Source organism: Oncorhynchus tshawytscha, linkage group LG07, assembly GCF_018296145.1.
Source record: "Oncorhynchus tshawytscha isolate Ot180627B linkage group LG07, Otsh_v2.0, whole genome shotgun sequence".
Taxonomy (NCBI): Eukaryota; Metazoa; Chordata; class Actinopteri; order Salmoniformes; family Salmonidae; genus Oncorhynchus; species Oncorhynchus tshawytscha.
The window spans coordinates 64,673,302-64,691,412 of record NC_056435.1 but is presented as its reverse complement, the minus strand read 5'-3'; the positions used below and the strand labels follow the sequence as shown (position 1 = coordinate 64,691,412).

Here is an 18,111-nt window from a genome sequence, read left to right as displayed (position 1 = left end):
GAACCAAAAATCTCAAATTTGGACTCATCAGACCAATGGGCAGATTTCCACTGGTCTAATGTCCATTGCTCATGTTTCTTTGCCCAAGCGAGTCACATCTTCTTATTGGTGTCCTTTAGTAGTGGTTTCTTTGCAGCAATTCTTGGTCTTCTGTATACCAACCCTACCTCGTCACAACAAACGCATTAAGAAGGAAAGAAAGTTAACTTTTAACAAGGCACAACTGTTAATTGAAATGGAAAGCTGTCAAGGTAAAGGGTGGCTACTTTGAATAATAGAAAATATATTTTGATTTGTTTAACACTTTTTTGGTTACTACAGGATTCCATATGTGGTATTTTATGGTTTTGATGTCTTCCCTATTATTATACAATGTAGAAAATAACAAAAATTAAGAAAAAACATGGAATGAGTCGGTATCCAAACATTTACTCAGTACTTTGTTGAAGCAACTTGTTAGCGATTACAGCCTTGAGTCGTCTTGGGTATGACACTACAAGCTTGGCACACATGTCTTTGGGTAGTTTCTCCCATTCTTTTCTCCAGATCCTCTCAATCAATGTCTTGACTGTATTTTTGGTTGTTGTCCTGTTAGAAGGTACATCTTTGCCCTAGTCCCTGCCGCTGAAATACACCCCCACAGCATGCCACTGCCACCACTATGCTTCACCGTGAGGATGGTGCCAGGTTTGCTCTAGATGTGACGATTGACTTTCAAGCCAAAGAGTTCCATCTTGGTACCATAAAACCAGAGAATCTTGTTTCTCATGGTCTGAGAGTCCTTTAAGTACCTTTTGGCAAACTCCAAGCAGGCTGTCATGTGCCTTTTACCGAGGTGTGGCTTCTGTCTGGCCACTCTACCATAAAGGCCTGATTGGTGGAGTGCTGCAGAAATGGATTTCTTTCTGGAAGGTTCTCCCATCTCCACAGAGGAACTCTGGAGCTCTGTCAGAGTGACTATCGGCTCTTGGTCACCACTCTAGCCAAGGCCCTTGTACCCCAATTGCTCAGTCTGGCCGGGCGGACAGCTCTAGGAAGAGTCTTGGTGGTTCCAAACTTCTTACATTTAAGAATGATGGAGGCCACTGTGTTGTTGGGGACCTTCAATGCTGCAGACATTTTTTGTTACCCTTCCCCAGAACTGTGCCTCGACACAATCCTGTCTCTGAGCTCTACGGACAATTCCTTCGACCTCATTGGTTGTTTTTTTGCTCTGACATTCACTGTCAACTGTGGGACCTTATAAAGTCAGGTGTGTGCCTTTCCAAATCATGTCAAGTCAATTGAGTTTACTACAGATGGACTCCAATCAAGTTGTGGACACATCTCAAGAACGATCAATGGAAACACAGGATGCGCTTGAGCTCAATTTTGAGTTTCATAGCAAAGGGTCTGAATACTTACGTAAATAAGGTATTTCTGTTTTTTATGTTAACACATTTGCAAAAATGTCTAAAAAACAGTTTTCGCTTTGTCATTATGGAGTATTGTGTGTAGATGTATTAGGAAAATAATTAATTTAATCCAGTTTAGAATAATGCTGTAACTTAACAACATGTGGGAAAAGTAACAGGGTCTGAATACTTTACGAATGCACGGAATATCATTGGTTTATATATATCTTTGCATAACACCCGTACCTATCATTACCGCAGATGTAGTGTTCGCCCCGATACCGTAGAGGGCGCTAAACATGTCACGCCCGATAAGGTAACCGGATGTAGATGACCGTACACTTCCTATTTTGGTACGTACACGTGTTGGAACAGGCATCGATTCAACTGGTTAACACCGGCTATCTAGCATTGGGTAGCCCAATCACTGTTTTCTTTGGAAATAAAGCTAGTTAACACGAACGGAACCATGCTATCAGATTTGGACCTGGTCGGGACAATTCAGGACCATGACGATGTGCCCGAGGAGCCTGATTCAGAGTCTGACGACGAAGATGTAAGTTTGGAAACAAGCGTGCCAGACAGTCAGTTATACTGATCAAAGTGGCTAGCTAGCTGGGTATCTCACGTTAGTAACCTGAGTGGTCGTTTTTCTATTGCATTTAGGCAATCATTCACTAGCTAGTTAATTTCTTCCAGGACAGAAGTGTCACTGCATAAGAAAAATAAATTAGACCCTGATTAACTTTCTGGTGTGTTTCTCTTGAAAGTTAGTTTGTTACAATACCAGACATTGTGTTTCATCCCTCCACTCGGTGCTAAAAGGAACAGCCAATAGTACTCAACAAGAAGAAGAAAGCGTTGAAGGGCCATGGTGCTGGGGACTTCAGCGCTGACTTTGAGTTTGGAGAGAGGGATGGACTCTACAGCGAGGACTGGGCTATGGCAGATGTGATGGCACAGCTGAAGAAGAGGGTAGGTTGCAAGTCTAAGAGTATGCAATTTGGCAAAGCCTGGTTATCAGTCTTGTGCTTCAGCCAGCTCCTTTGTTACTTTTTTTGTAGCAAACAGAACTGTCAAATTATTTGGCCTAAGCGGAGACAAGGCTGACATCCAGGCGACTTGCTAATTCAACTCAAAAAGACTGAACTACTGTTACTGAGTCTGTGCCAAATCATACAACACTGAACTAAATGTGTTCTTGTCCTGCAGAAAGCCCCCACCACCTTGGATGAAAAGATTGAGAAAGTACGCAAGAAGCGCAAAACAGAGGTAAGATGTCCTGTAGTTTGAAAAGTTGCTGTACTATGGAACCTGCAGACAAGACACATTACATTTCCTATGATGACTGCTTCAGTGTTTGTCACTAAGGGCACGTTCCCTTTCCTTCAATGTCTATATAGGAGAAGGCAAAGACGACAGAAAAACCAGAGATTCCCTCAGAGGCAGATGACGATGATGATGAGGAGGAGGAAGAAGATGAGAAACCCGATATAGCTGAAGATGGGGCTGAGGTATCCAATGACGAAGACCAGAGTGGTGATGATGGGGAGGAGTTTACATCGGGGGATGAAGAGGTTCTCACCAAAGCAGGTGGGTAGAGCTTGAAGCATTGTTTTACTTTTGGTATTGACACTCAGTGACTTTTAAACTTGGTTTTACTCTCACAGATACGGTGAGGGACAAAGGCAGAAAGAAGACAAAGGCAGAAGAGGTGAGCGTTGAACAGATAGCTTGTAAGAAATACTTTTGAGTTTCCCACATTTATACTGTAGAGGGATTAACTGTGGGACTATTTCTATTGCTAGGACCCTGATTAACCGTGGGACTGTTTCTATTGCTAGGACCCTGCTATTGTTGCTATAATAGCCATATGTTTTACTCATTCTCTACCTACAGCCTCAAGAGGCCTTCTTTGAAGATGCCTCAAACTATGACGACAAACTCATGTTTCCCGACATGAACCTCTCCAGGCCTATTCTTAAGGTGGGTCACGTTCACTTGGAAATCTGTTAGAAAATGAAATTATACTAAGGTTTGCTTTGGGTGTGTTCACCCAAAGCAGAGCAGTAGTCCTGCATGTGTTTGACTCAGACTATAGTTGAATCAAAAAACGAATATAGCACTCTGTAATGAAAGTTGTCAGTTGAATAAATGTCAGTTGAATGTGTAATTTATGACTGTGTTGGCCAGAAATGGAGAAGTCAGACAAGATATTTCCCAATGTGTGTCCTCAGGCTATCACTGCTATGGGCTTCAAGCAGCCCACTCCCATCCAGAAGGCCTGTGTACCTGTGGGGCTTCTGGGCAAAGACATCTGTGCCTGCGCTGCTACCGGCACCGGTAAAGAAGATGTGACAGGACACACTCACTCACACACAGATAGGCACACACGCACTGCAAGTGCCCATAGCATCATCAGATCTTTACTACATTAACGACAGCAGTTACAACGTGTGTTATTTTATATTAGTAGATTGCCATGTTTTGGCACAGAGTTGCAGCACTCAAGTTTGCTCCCTGCAAGCGCACACGCTCACACACACCATATTTACAATGGTATTTTGAAAAAGTCCATCTGTTAAACCTTCCTCTCCCTCCTGCACACACACCCCTCTTTCTCCTTCCTTTTCTCTCTCCTCTCCTTCCTCTTTCTTCGGCTCTCCTTGCTCGTCTTCCTCCCTCTTCTTCTAGGTAAGACGGCAGCGTTCATGCTCCCTGTGCTGGAGCGTCTCATCTACAAGCCCAAACAGACTGCAGTGACCCGTGTGCTAGTCCTGGTGCCCACGCGTGAGCTGGGCATCCAGGTGCATGCCGTGGCCCGCCAGCTGGCCCAGTTCACAAGCATCACCACCTGCCTGGCCGTTGGTGAGTGAGAGAACCGGACCACTTGATCCAAAATGGACAAGTTTAGAGCCATATGGCCGACGTCTGTGATCTCGTCTCTGGTAGTATGAAGCTGCTTGGCAACAGTTGTGCAGTTGCCATCCTATTCTGCTCCCAGACAATAGTAGTTGGCTGTTCGGTGGTAATTAATCGTGGATTAGTTTAATATACTTTTCAGTTTACTCCATGGCGTTAATCAACTGGAGATTTTGTCATAAGTTGTGAAAGCAAATATTTAGTTGCATGGAATATAACCAATGAATGTATTGATGTAAAGACGAAGGGTCAGGAATCATGGTGTCTTTTTCTGTGTGGATGCCTTGTAGGGGGTCTGGACCTCAAATCCCAGGAGGTGGCATTGCGGATGGGCCCTGACGTCCTGATCGCAACGCCAGGTCGACTGATTGACCACCTGCACAACACGCCCTCTTTTGAGCTCAGTCAGATTGAGATCCTCATCCTGGACGAGGCTGACCGGTAAGACGGTTATAGGCTGATCCATCCATAGGAATGAATGAGATGCAGTTTTCATTTGTTGGTCTAGTTAATGCATTTGGAAAGTATTCAAACCCCTTGACTTCTTCCACATTTTTTTACATTACATCCTTATTCTAAAATGGATGAAATTGTTTTTCCCCTCGTCAATCTACACACTACCCATAATGACAAAGCAAAAACAGGTTTATTTTAAATTTAAAAAATTAAAAATTGCCTCTTTACTCAGCAACTTTGGCAGCGATTACCGCCTTGAGTCTTCTTGGGTATGTCGCTAGAAGCTTGGAACACCTGTATTTGGCGAGTTTCTCCCATTCTTTTCTGCAGATCCTCTCCAGCTCTGTCTGGATGGGGAACTCAATTTTGTGTCTCGTACCAAAGGGTCTGAATATTTATGTGAATAAGATATATTTTTATTTAAATTTGAAAACATTTCTAAATCTGTTTTCACCTTGTCATTATGGTATTGTGTGTAGATTTAAGCAACATAAAAAAAAAATCAATTTTAGAATAAGGCTGTTATGTAATAAAATGTGTAACAAGGGGTCTGAATACTTTCCGAATGCACTATGGCCAAACCCCATACGTTTGGACCATCTCACCACAGATACAGTATTGAGAAGGCCTATCATTTACAGGCAGTATACATTTTCAACATAGGATAGTTATATATTTTTTTACACAGCAATTCAGGGTCGTATTCATCAGTAGGCACCAAATGTACGAAAACAAACTAAAACGGGGAGTGACCTGGACTTGTCTGGTAAACAGTCATTTTCGTTTTTAAACTTTTAAAAACGTTTTCCGTTGTGTGCCCTAATGAATACGGCCCAGATTTCACAGATTTTCCCTTGTATATTGTCATTTCCGTGCATCATAAATGTTTCCTTAAATTGCAGGATGCTGGACGAGTACTTTGAGGAGCAGATGAAGGAGATCATCAGGATGTGTGCCTACCAGAGACAGACCATGCTCTTCTCTGCCACCATGAGCGAAGAGGTGAGGACACCACCTGATTCCTTTATTATCCCATTGGTCACCAAACATAGGTCTAGGATAGATACAGGCTGTGTTCCCAGCTCCGCTCTTACCCACCCGATTCCACTTGTCATCATCTTGATGATTGGCTGATAAATTGAGTCATGTGTTAGTGTCTGGTCATGGTTTGTGTTGACACATACTGCTTATTATTCCATTCTCATCACTATGGCTTCGTTTTCCATTCCTTTTCTGTGCCTTTTATTGAAATAGTGTTCACTCACTCACACTCTCTTTTTCTCCTCTCCAGGTGAAAGACTTGGCGTCGGTCTCTCTGAAGCAGCCGGTTCGTATCTTTGTGAACAGTAACACAGACGTGGCGCCCTACCTCAGACAGGAGTTTGTCAGGATCCGACCAGCCAGGGAAGGAGACAGGGAGGCTATTGTGGCCGGTGAGTGGTCTGGACAACTATCACAGTCCATTTGTTCTGTATATTGTATAGTATGACATGTAGCGGAACGTTCACTGTGAAGTATAGGACGACATGTAGCCTAACGTTCACTGTGAAGTATAGGACGACATGTAGCCTAACGTTCACTGTGAAGTACAGGACGACATGTAGCGGAACGTTCACTGTGAAGTACAGGACGACATGTAGCGGAACGTTCACTGTGAAGTACAGTACGACATGTAGCGGAACGTTCACTGTGAAGTACAGTACGACATGTAGCGGAACGTTCACTGTGAAGTATAGGACGACATGTGGCGGAACGTTCACTGTGAAGTACAGGACGACATGTAGCCTAACGTTCACTGTGAAGTATAGGACGACATGTAGCCTAACGTTCACTGTGAAGTATAGGACGACATGTAGCCTAACGTTCACTGTGAAGTACAGTACGACATGTGGCGGAACGTTCACTGTGAAGTACAGGACGACATGTGGCGGAACGTTCACTGTGAAGTATAGGACGACGTTAGGGCGGAACGTTCACTGTGAAGTATAGGACGACGTTAGGGCGGAACGTTCACTGTGAAGTATAGGGCGACATGTAGCCTAACGTTCACTGTGAAGTATAGGACGACATGTAGCCTAACGTTCACTGTGAAGTATAGGACGACATGTAGCGGAACGTTCACTGTGAAGTACAGTACGACATGTGGCGGAACGTTCACTGTGAAGTACAGGACGACATGTGGCGGAACGTTCACTGTGAAGTATAGGACGACGTTAGGGCGGAACGTTCACTGTGAAGTATAGGACGACATGTAGCCTAACGTTCACTGTGAAGTATAGGACGACGTGTGGCGGAACGTTCACTGTGAAGTATAGGACGACGTGTGGCGGAACGTTCACTGTGAAGTACAGTATGACGTTAGGGCGGAACGTTCACTGTGAAGTATAGGACGACATGTAGCCTAACGTTCACTGTGAAGTATAGTGCTTTTCGATTTCTCTTCCAATCTGGTGAATAACTGTGTGTGTGTGTGTGTGTTGTCTCCTGGGTCTGTGTCTCAGCTCTGCTGACACGGACCTTCCAGGACCACGTGATGCTGTTCACCCAGACCAAGAAGCAAGCCCACCGGATGCACATCCTCCTGGGCCTGATGGGGCTGAAGGTGGGAGAGCTGCATGGGAACCTGTCCCAGACCCAGAGACTGGAGAGCCTCAGGTACCTAGACTCTTAAAAAAAGAAAAGGTAGTCTAACAGAGCCCAGCTGTACGGTACTGACCCGGTTACACTTCCACACCATAGTTGTTGGAACGGTGCTGTACAGGACAATGTGAAAGGGAACTATCTGAGCCAGCACAGTAGGATTTGGGTCGGCCCTACAGTGTGAGTCAGACTTATTTAAAGTAATAACAGGTATAGTGTATACCCAGCCATCACCATGCCTTGACACATCTTCAGACAAAGTTGAGTATGCAAGTACCCTGTGACTCACAATACAGTAGCTGGATTGATCTGTTCATAAGAACAGAGATGAGCAGAATGAAGATGACAGTATTGAATTGAGATGCATTAAAATCCAAACCAGGTTTATGTAACATGGATTAAATATTGTATTGCGTGTCCATCATAGTAAATTGTTTCTTGCGTATCCATCATAGTAAACAGTCTGTGTTTCATCATAGTAAATAGTTTGTATCTCATAATAGGCGGTTCAAAGATGAACAGATTGACATCCTTGTGGCTACAGACGTTGCGGCTAGAGGTCTGGATATCGATGGAGTCAAGACGGTAAGGGCTCTCTGTAAAGTGTTTATGTGTTACAAGAACACGTGACATTATTGCTTTCATCACTGATTAGTTCGTTTTTGTCACAGATTAGTTGGAAATATCATGATTTCACAAGTGTGCACTTCTTACGAAGTTCAGAAGAGGAGGGGACATTTAGCCCAAAGACTTGCAGAAACTTGCAGAAAGGAGGGTGGAGCTACCGGCCCTGCAGAGAGGGGGGGGTGGAGCTACCACCGTGCTTTTTTCCTCCCTGAACTCAATCGATTAGCCGGCAGAAGACTAGTAGTTAGAGTTTATATCAAAACTGGCCTTCACTGTAGAAATGAACCCATTCTCCTCAGCTGGTCACCATGTCCAAGAAGCCATTTTCTTATTATTGAGATGCACCCGCTAACGTCCTCGTTCTCCTCCCCAGGTGATTAACTTCACCATGCCCAACACAGTGAAGCACTACGTTCACAGGGTGGGTCGCACGGCCCGTGCCGGCAAGGTCGGGCGCTCTGTGTCCCTGGTGGGCGAGACCGAGAGGAAGATGCTAAAGGACATCGTCAGGAAGGCCAAGACCCCCGTGAAGGCCCGCGTCCTGCCACAAGGTAAAAGCTCATTACCACGACCCTGTTGAAATACTGCAGAAATACATCCTTTCTTCCTCCTGGTTGGATCGGTGTTAGCCAGGATATCACCCCCTTACTTTTACCAATCCAACCAATTCATATCGCCAATTACTTCAAGGAAGGATTCATTTCTAAAATATTCAAAAGTCGATTTCTATCTCAATTGGTATCATCTGGGTAAATGAAGAAATAAAACGTCTTATCTTTGGTGTGCTTACCACTCATTCAACATACTGTGTGTTGTTCATTTCTAGGAAGAGTCTAGTCCACCAAAATTATACATTTGATTGTTAAATTATTTTATAAAATGTCATGGCCACTAGGTAAATGGTGTTAGGTTCTGAACAAACTGAGTAAAAACTAAAACGGACAACTAGAAAAAAGCTCAAACCAAGTTTATTCACCCACTGGGACGTACAGCTGCAAAGTCGAGGCATGATTACACAAGCACATATATTTATAACCTTCTGATAGGCGTGGTCAACTCCTTACACATCTAGACAACCAATACATCTCTGTTTCTAGGCATGAATTTAATCGGTTCCTCTCACTGGTGTACTCATAGCCCTGCCTGTTACATTCCACGCCCATGAAGGTTTTAGTATGTGTGAGAGAGTACTGCAGCAGGAGAGGCATTGTGGTGGGCCTCTCAGGCCCCTCTCTGAAAAGGCTTCTTCTCACTTCATCTATTGATTTGACTTCGAGACGCGTTCCTCGCTCCTCCTTCAGAGGTGATGTTATTTGTCACATGCGCCGAACACAAGAGGTGTAGACCTGATCGTAAAATGCTTACTTAAAAGCTCTTAACCAACAATGCAGTTTAAGAAAGAGTTAAGAAAATATTTACTAAATATACGAAAGTAAAAAAATATATAACACAAGAAAATTAAATAACAATAATGAGGCTATATACAGTGGTTACTGGTACCGAGTCAATGTGTGGAGGTACAGGTTAGTCAAGGAAATTTGTAGGTAGGGGTAAAGTGACTGCATAGATAATAAGTAGCAGCAGTGCAATGGGGGGGCCATTTGATGAATTGTAAGCCTGGGGGTAGATGCTGTTGGGGAGCCTTTTAGACCTAGACTTGGCGCTCCGCTACCGCTTGCCGTGCGGTAGCAGAGCGAACAGCCTATGACTTGGGTGACTGGAGTCATTGACCATTTTTTGGGGCCTTTCTCTGACACAGCCTAGTATATAGGTCCTGGATGGCAGGAAGCTTGGTCCCAGTGATGTACTGGGCTGTTCGCACTACCCTCTGTAGCGCCTTGTGGTCAGATGCCGAGCAGTTGCCGACCCAGGCGGTGATGCAACCCCCCCCTGTAAGCCTCTACCCCCAGGCTTACAATTCATAAAATGGCCCCCATTGCACTGCTGCTACTTGCTGCTTATTATCCATGCAGTCACTTTACCCCTACCTACAAATTTCCTTGACTGACCTGTACCTCCACACATGCTTCTTGATGGTGCAGCTGTAGAACCTTTTGAGGATCTGAGGACCCATGCCAAATCTTTTCCGCCTCCTGAGGGGGAAAGGTGTTGTTGTTCACGACTGTCTTGGTGTGTTTGGACCATAATAATTTGTTGTTGATGTGGACACCAAGGAACTTGAAACTCCCGCTCCACTGCAGCCCTGTCGATGAGAATGGGGGCCTATTTGGCCCACCTTTTCCTGTAGTCCACAATCATCTATTTTGTCTTGCGCACAGTTCTCTGATCTCCTCCCTATAGGCTGTCTCATTGTCGTCGGTGATCAGGCCTACAACTTTTCTCTCCTGATTGATTCTGATGTTTTCTCTCCTCCAGAGGTGATTCTGAAGTTCAGAGACCTGATTGAGAAGCTGGAGAAGGATGTGTACGCCGTGATGCGCCTGGAGAGAGAGGAGAGGGCCATGTCTCACTCGGAGGCTCAGGTAAAAAGCCTCATATTGTGTGGGTGCTAGTGTATTCCTATGCTCATGTGTGGGTACTAGTGTATTCCTATGCTCATGTGTGGGTACTAGTGTATTCCTATGCTCATGTGTGTATGTGTGGGGGCTAGTGTATTCCTATGCTCATGTGTGTATGTGTGGGCGCTAGTGTATTCCTATGCTCATGTGTGGGCGCTAGTGTATTCCTATGCTCATGTGTGTAGGGCTAGTGTATTCCTATGCTCATGTGTGTATGTGTGGGTACTAGCGTATTCCTATGCTCATGTGGGTACTAGCGTATTCCTATGCTCATGTGGGTACTAGCGTATTCCTATGCTCATGTGGGTACTAGTGTATTCCTATGCTCATGTGGGTACTAGTGTATTCCTATGCTCATGTGTGTATGTGTGGGTACTAGTGTATTCCTATGCTCATGTGGGTACCAGTGTATTCCTATGCTCATGTGGGTACTAGTGTATTCCTATGCTCATGTGGGTACTAGTGTATTCCTATGCTCATGTGGGGTACTAGTGTATTCCTATGCTCATGTGGGTACTAGTGTATTCCTATGCTCGTGTGTGGGTACTAGTGTATTCCTATGCTCGTGTGTGGGGGCTAGTGTATTCCTATGCTCGTGTGTGGGTACTAGTGTATTCCTATGCTCGTGTGTGGGTACTAGTGTATTCCTATGCTCGTGTGTGGGTACTAGTGTATTCCTATTCTCGTGTGTGGGTACTAGTGTATTCCTATGCTCGTGTGTGGGTACTAGTGTATTCCTATGCTCGTGTGTGGGTACTAGTGTATTCCTATGCTCGTGTGTGGGGGCTAGTGTATTCCTATGCTCGTGTGTGGGGGCTAGTGTATTCCTATGCTCATGTGCACGTGTCATTCAGATCAGTGTGGCACAGAAGCGGCTGGCACAGAACGCAGACGAGACGGATCCCCAGAGGACGTGGTTCCAAACGCACGACGAGCGCAAAAAAGACCGCAGTGAGTATCACAGACCAACATGCATTACAGGCCTGCCGACCTCCGTACTACGTTCCTCACTACTGCTAGGTGGCGTCTTCCTATCCCAGCATAGTGTATTCCTATGCTCGTGTGTGGGTACTAGTGTATTCCTATGCTCGTGTGTGGGTACTAGTGTATTCCTATGCTCGTGTGTGGGTACTAGTGTATTCCTATGCTCGTGTCCTTAGATGCCCTTAGATGTGAAACTACAGAAAGTGCATTACCATGGTCATATCTTCTCACTGCAACCAATGCACATGAACTCAACTACAGCTCAACTAAAACAGGCCCTTGCCTAAGACCCAGCTAGGGTCAGAACTTTGTATGTAAATGAAAAGGAGCCTTTTGGGGCCAGCTGTCTGTTAGCTGATGCAATTGTTTTCATTGATCTGCTTGTGAGCACATTGTAAAGGTGGGCATATGACCCCTAAAAGCACAGGGACAATTCAGCCCCATCTGCATCATTCATGATTTAACCCTTTCACCCTTGTCTGCCAGTGATCAAAGCTCTGGAGCATCACTTTTAACCTTTCACCCTTGTCTCTGCCAGTGACCAAAGCGCTGGCTGACTTTGACTTGGCCCTGAGAGGAAAAAAGAAGAGAGAGAAGTTCATCAAAGAGGGGAAAAAGAAAGAGTTATCGGTATGTGTGCTCCTTTTCTGGTAGACTACGACTGATTTGTTTTCCTTGATCTTCTGTCTTTTCTCTGTGCACTGAAAAATAATGTTAACAGAATTCACCATGTAGGGTGTTTCCACTCAGGAATCTTGATTTGACCATTTTCATATTTTATAGCATCAAAACCATTACATTTGACAAACCTATGTATGACCTCTTTTCACTAAATATTATATTGAACTAGTTATAAACCCATGAGGCATGCTGTAAGTCCAACTCAGGCTAGCTTCTTCTTCTGCAATCATTATTTGTAGTTCTCCGGGTCTACATCTGTCCATATAATCTGAGCTTTATAACTTTGACCATGCATTTAAAACTAGTGATCTTTTCTTCCCCTAGTTTTCACCACTGAAATTAAATGAACTATGGTGACATTTGTGTTGTGAATGACCACATATCCCTATCATGTCTATGTAACTTGAAATACATGGTCATATACATGTTAAATATACAGGATATCGTGTATCAGGGTTGAGGTACATTTTTGGAATAGGAAATTCAGTTAACTTCCTGAATTTCTATGATTTGACCCCAACCCTGTTGCGTACACACATTATTCATCATATTTTTTGTCAAGTGCTATTATGGTTAGCTATGTATCTTTCCAGTCACTGTTTTCTCTCTGTTCTTCTCAGTCTGAGGATAGAGCAGAGTTTGAGGTCCTCAAGTCCCAGATGTATGCTGAGCGATCAGCCAAGAGGGACCGGAAACCCAAACGAGCCAGAGCCATGCCAGAGGACGAGCCTGTCCAGAAAGGTGGGACTCATATTCTATAAAGAACTGGGCACATATTCACAAAAAGTGCTGATCAGATTAGATCAGAATGAATTGGATCATAATGAAGAATGAATAATGTTACATGGACAGGGGGTGGGGGGCCTGATCCTAGATCAGCACTCTGACTCTGAGACACTTTATGACCTGATCCTAGATCAGCATTCCGACTCTGAGACACTTTATGAATGCAGGCCCTGGTCTTTCATTTTCTATGCTCCCAAGTGGCTTGTAAGACTTCCATGGCCACCACTATCATCCTGATGTGGACATGAACCAGAAGAAGCACTTTGGTGTTTCATATCTGATTGCAGTGTGCAGGCTCACCTCTTCCTGTTTTATCCAGCAGTGAACAAAATGCAATTGTTCTTTTTTTTTGTGTGTGAAGCAGTTTATTTAATTTTTTTGCTGCATGCGTTGGAACCCTTGTTTCAGGTTCTGTGTGCTTTCTTAAGATGCATAAAACAGTTTACAAGGTGCCCCTCCTTACAACTGTTAGGTCAATTCACCCCTGTTCTCCAGCCCCATACTACCCTGCTGGCTGCATAAATACTGGGTCCTACAACATAACGAAATGCGGGGTCCTACAACATAATGAAATGCAGGGTCCTACAACATAACGAAATACTGGGTCCTACAACATAACGAAATACTGGGTCCTACAACATAACGAAATACTGGGTCCTACAACATAACGAAATACTGGGTCCTACAACATAACTAAATATGGGCCTCCCGAGTGGCGCAGCGGTCTTAGGCACTCCATCGCAGTGCTTGAGGCGTCACTACAGACCCTAGTTCGATCCCAGGATGTGTCTCGACCTGCTGTGACCGTGAGACCCATGAGGCGCCGCACAATTGGCCCAGCGTCGTCCGGGTTAGGTGAGGGTTTGGCTGGCTGTGATGTCCCATCAAGCTCTAGCAACTACTTTTGGCGGGCCGGGGGCATGCATGCTGACACGGTCGCCAGATGTACGGTGTTTCCTCCGTCACATTCGTGCGGTTGGCTTCTGGGTTAAGCGAGCAGTGTGTCAAGAAGCAGTGCAGCTTGGCATTGTCATGTTTCGGAGGATGCATGGTTCTCGACCCTCGCCTCTCCCGAGTCCGTACAGGAGTTGCAGCAATGAGACAAGACTAACTACCAATTGGATATCACAAAGTTGGGGGAAATGGGGGGGGTCTGACAACATAAGCTAAATGCGGGGTCCTGCCACATAACCTAAATGCGGGGTCCTACCACATAACCTAAATGCGGGGTCCTGCCACATAACCTAAATGCGGGGTCCTACAACACAACTCATGGATTGTCTGTTTTTCTTTGCGTTTAGGTGCGAAACAGAAAGCTGGTAAACCAGCCAAGAAGTCTGTATTTGACAAAGAACTTACAAACACCAGTAAGAAAGCACTCAAGCAGTACAGAGCTGGGTAAGTGTCTTTCCTAAATGTAGTTAATACCTGTAACTGCATTGAAACGTTGACAACCACACAGGAAATCTGTCTGTATGTAATGTCTTTTATTTCACCCTCAGACCCTCCTTTGAGGATAAGAAGAGGCTTGGAATTCCAACGAACAAGAAACGAGGCGGTGGCTTCAAGTCCAAGGCCAAGTAAGTGATGTCATATTTCATGGATTCCTATTCAATGTAGTCTGGTGGATATTGCACTATCATCTTACAATGGCTCATGTTTATCCATGCTTTTCTGTTGTTTTTCTGCAATGACACTTAATTTTGAAATATTACCAGTGGTATGATAAGTACAACCGTGACCCGTCATTATGACCAATGAATGTTTCCAGCTTTTGGGTTTCCGGGGAGGGGCAGGTGTTTGAGCCACTGTTCAAATGACCATAACAGCTGCTCCAATGCCATCTCCATGTGTACTGTGCCATAGAAATGTAATTCATTAATTATTTTTCTATGCACTTTAATAATGTTTTGATACGCTGGTTCTGTTTCAGGTTTAGGAGAAAGTAAGAGCTGCCTTGATGGGAAAATGACAAGATATGCAATTTGGATGGATGAATTCACCTCCACTGTCTCTTTTGTTTTGAGTGTCTGTCTTCCTAAATCAGTGCTTTCCCACTTTTCAGTGGGGACATAATGGAAATAGACTTGAAAGGTTTTGGCTGAAATCATTTCATTAGCCTCAGATTGCACTCTGCGTCCTCTCTTAGTTTTTATATGTCAGACCTACACACACGCAAACAAACATACAGGTTGCAGTGTGTAACCATATCGTGGTTTTATGTAACCTGTTGTGGCTTCACTTAAAAATATGTAATGCTGAGAAACATATGTTCTTTTGAAGATAATAAAAGTTTAATATGTATTATTCTGAGCGATGGGTTTTTCATGAGTGTCGAATGGCCATCGTCCTTGCAGTAGTGAAATCCATGTAGGGATTATGTTGGTTTTTGTTGAAATAGTGTGTCAATAAAGATACAAAATGGTGATGCATGGCCTGTTTTCATAAGACCACTAGTTAGCCCACTATAAATCCTCATCCTCAGGCTCAATTGCTACAACAGAGAAGTCTGAAGTTTACATACACCTTAGCCAAATACAATTAAACTCAGTTTTTCACAATTACTGACATTTAATTCTAGTGTAAATTCCCTGTCTTAGGTCAGTTGGATCACCACTTTATTTTAAGAATGTGAAATGTCAGAATAATAGTAGAGTGATTTTTATTTCAGCTTTTATTTCTTTCATCACATTCCCAGTGGGTTAGAAGTTTACATACACTCAATTAGTATTTGGTAGCATTGCCTTTAAATTGTTTAACTTGGGTTAAACGTTTTGGGTAGCCTACCACAAGCTTCCCACAATAAGTTGGTTGAATTTTGGCCCATTCCTCCTGACAGAGCTGGTGTAACTGAGTCAGGTTTGTAGGCCTCCTTGCTCGCACATGCTTTTTCAGGTCTGTCCACAAATTTTCTATAGAATTGAGGTCAGGGCTTTGTGATGGCCACTCAATTTGATTTGATTTGATGATTCAATACCTTGACTTTGTTGTCCTTAAGCCATTTTGCCACAAATTTGGGTAATTGTACACTTTTGTACACTTTGAGTAGAGACTGGTGTTTCTCCAACAATTTCTAGTGAAGTTGATCAGTCTTCACGGGAAATTCTTATGGCTCAGGGCATTTGACACCATTAAAATGTTTCCACTCCCTTTTCTTAAGAAACATTTAAAAACATTTTCAAAAAAATGTCCATCCTTCTGCATACCCAATTTGAAACTGAATTGAAAAGGACCCCTTTCAAATTAAATCCACTAACACATATTCTTCACGGTATAAGGTGTGCACCTACTAGAGTGAACCATAGGTTAAGAACACACAGGAACTAGCCTCACTTATCCGGAACTCCATTTACAGGCGTATCCAGATACGTTTACTTTTAAAGCGGCCGACTATCACTAACTGCTTTCCTCAGTATCGCAGTCTCCAAGGACATTTTGACCAGAGAAAATGAAACCCCTTTTTCTGGAAAAGAAAGTGTACGTTTCGTTAGCATTCACAATGTTACCTTTTAATCAGCAAGCCAACAGTATTACTTATACATTGATACGGGGGGGGTTAGTTACCATTCTGCTTTTCCTTTGTTTGTTTTGGCATTCTTCTTCAGCATTTCTCTTGCTGTCTTCATGCTTTGTAGTAAACCAACTCCTTCTTTAAACATTTTTAGTATTTCATTGTCTCACACACAGAGACATCCAATGTCCCTACCGCTGGCCATTTGGTGTTCAATTTTCTTGTGCGTTTTTTCCCATTTTATAGAAGTCTTTCTTTTTTGCTCAGGGGGTGCCTCGCCCTTAAGATCTCTACTGGTGTTCTATTAATTTTTTCAGTTGTCTACTCTGTTCCTTTTCTCAGAGCTGTATTATGGCGTGACCTGCTCATTTAGAGACCCCCGTTCAGACAGACGGAGCGTTCTATCCGCAGGATTTGTTTTGCAGTTTAACCTCGCCAAATCGGGCCGACGTTTTTCTGCACGCTATCTATTCATCCGAGCAGACCCCCTTTTTTATTGGGCCGGTAACCATGAATGCCACCCAAACCCCTTTGTAATCTTAAAGGGCGGTATTCGTGGACTTTTCTACCTACTTATTGATCTATTTTGACCATATGGGCAGACAGCAGCAGCCCCTCACCAGGCCAGGCAGTTCAGTCAGAGAGAGCAAACAGCCGCACCAGTCAGGCCACACAAGGTCCCCACATGAATGGCCCAGCGAGAGGGGCAGTCCCGAATCACACACCCAACCTAAGTCGCCCGCCCAGCAAGGCTCACAGCCCCTACTCACTTAGTTCCTACACATGCACACATATATTCACATTTAACAACCCCCAAAATCACACATGCATGCAGTTCATTGAATTCAACAAGCTCTTAGCATTTACTGGTTTTTTTTACGAAATTTAAATAGAGACCTACATGACGCCCCTCTTGCTGGGACAGTATCTCTGAAGCAATTTATACAAACGTTCAACTATGTAAGAACAAGCTTACCTTTTTATAGTTGGGTGGCCACCCGTTTGCAAGATTGTCCAAAGAAACTGTCACCAGCCTGGAATGTCACTCTGCTCGGCCCCTCTGATCTCCTGGCAAAGCTCGCCAAAATATGTTGTGGAGAATTGTTTCAGAAATATAATACTCTCAGAAGAACTTTGTGAATTCAATGTAGACTTTAATACAAGTTATTAAGAGCCGTGCTGGTCCGCGGAACAGCCGCCGCTTCTTAGCACTGGCTCTGCTTTTATACATACATAGTATTTGTGTAACTCACATATGAAATAAAGTTACTCCCCCTTAGCATCTGCTTTTGGTTACAACGATGGCAGAACTCTTTCCATGTTCTAAAAATAATGTATGTATTGCATGCTTATGTTTTACGTGTTAGTCATCAGTTATCTTGCCTACATCTTTCTTCCTGTACCCTGCTGACCACAGCACGTTCAGCTGTCATGAATGCACGTATGGTCTTGGATAATGTGTTCTTTCAAAAATGGAGTGTCATGAGGCCTGGGTGTCATATTCTCTTAACGTGCATGTCCTTGCTATTTCAGCCTTGCAACCAGACCTATGTAATGCTCAGCTCTCTCCTCAATGGTTCGCTCCAACACA

At 43.9% G+C, this 18,111-nt stretch overlaps 1 protein-coding gene across 2 annotated transcripts; it reads left to right on the top strand.

Moving 5' to 3' along the window:
• Positions 1–1,734: 1,734 nt before the first annotated feature.
• ddx27 (DEAD (Asp-Glu-Ala-Asp) box polypeptide 27) lies at positions 1,735–15,435 on the top strand. Of its 2 annotated transcripts, XM_024428074.2 has the most exons (21): positions 1,738–1,950; positions 2,220–2,369; positions 2,607–2,666; positions 2,798–2,987; positions 3,065–3,108; positions 3,294–3,380; positions 3,632–3,737; positions 4,089–4,262; positions 4,607–4,757; positions 5,675–5,774; positions 6,064–6,205; positions 7,274–7,427; positions 7,916–7,997; positions 8,413–8,590; positions 10,416–10,522; positions 11,413–11,509; positions 12,081–12,172; positions 12,844–12,964; positions 14,311–14,407; positions 14,512–14,589; positions 14,943–15,435. In XM_024428074.2, the coding sequence occupies exons 1-21, from the start codon at positions 1,864–1,866 to the stop codon at positions 14,956–14,958; spliced, it is 2,313 nt and encodes a 770-aa protein (XP_024283842.1). In that variant the 5' UTR covers positions 1,738–1,863; the 3' UTR covers positions 14,959–15,435. The 2 variants fall into 2 exon arrangements, with proteins under 2 accessions (XP_042180753.1, XP_024283842.1); XM_042324819.1 differs by lacking the exons at positions 12,844–12,964; positions 14,311–14,407; positions 14,512–14,589; positions 14,943–15,435 and having other exon boundaries at positions 1,735–1,950; positions 11,413–11,599; positions 11,719–12,119.
• Positions 15,436–18,111: the final 2,676 nt, after the last annotated feature.

Bases quoted from the DNA above. Each gene is read 5' to 3' on its own strand.
- ddx27 (XM_024428074.2), top strand. From the start codon at position 1,864: ATGCTATCAGATTTGGACCTGGTCGGGACAATTCAGGACCATGACGAT. The intron at 1,951-2,219 runs GTAAGTTTGGAA...CGGTGCTAAAAG, and splicing joins CAGAGTCTGACGACGAAGAT to GAACAGCCAATAGTACTCAA. The intron at 3,381-3,631 runs GTGGGTCACGTT...GTGTGTCCTCAG, and splicing joins TCTCCAGGCCTATTCTTAAG to GCTATCACTGCTATGGGCTT.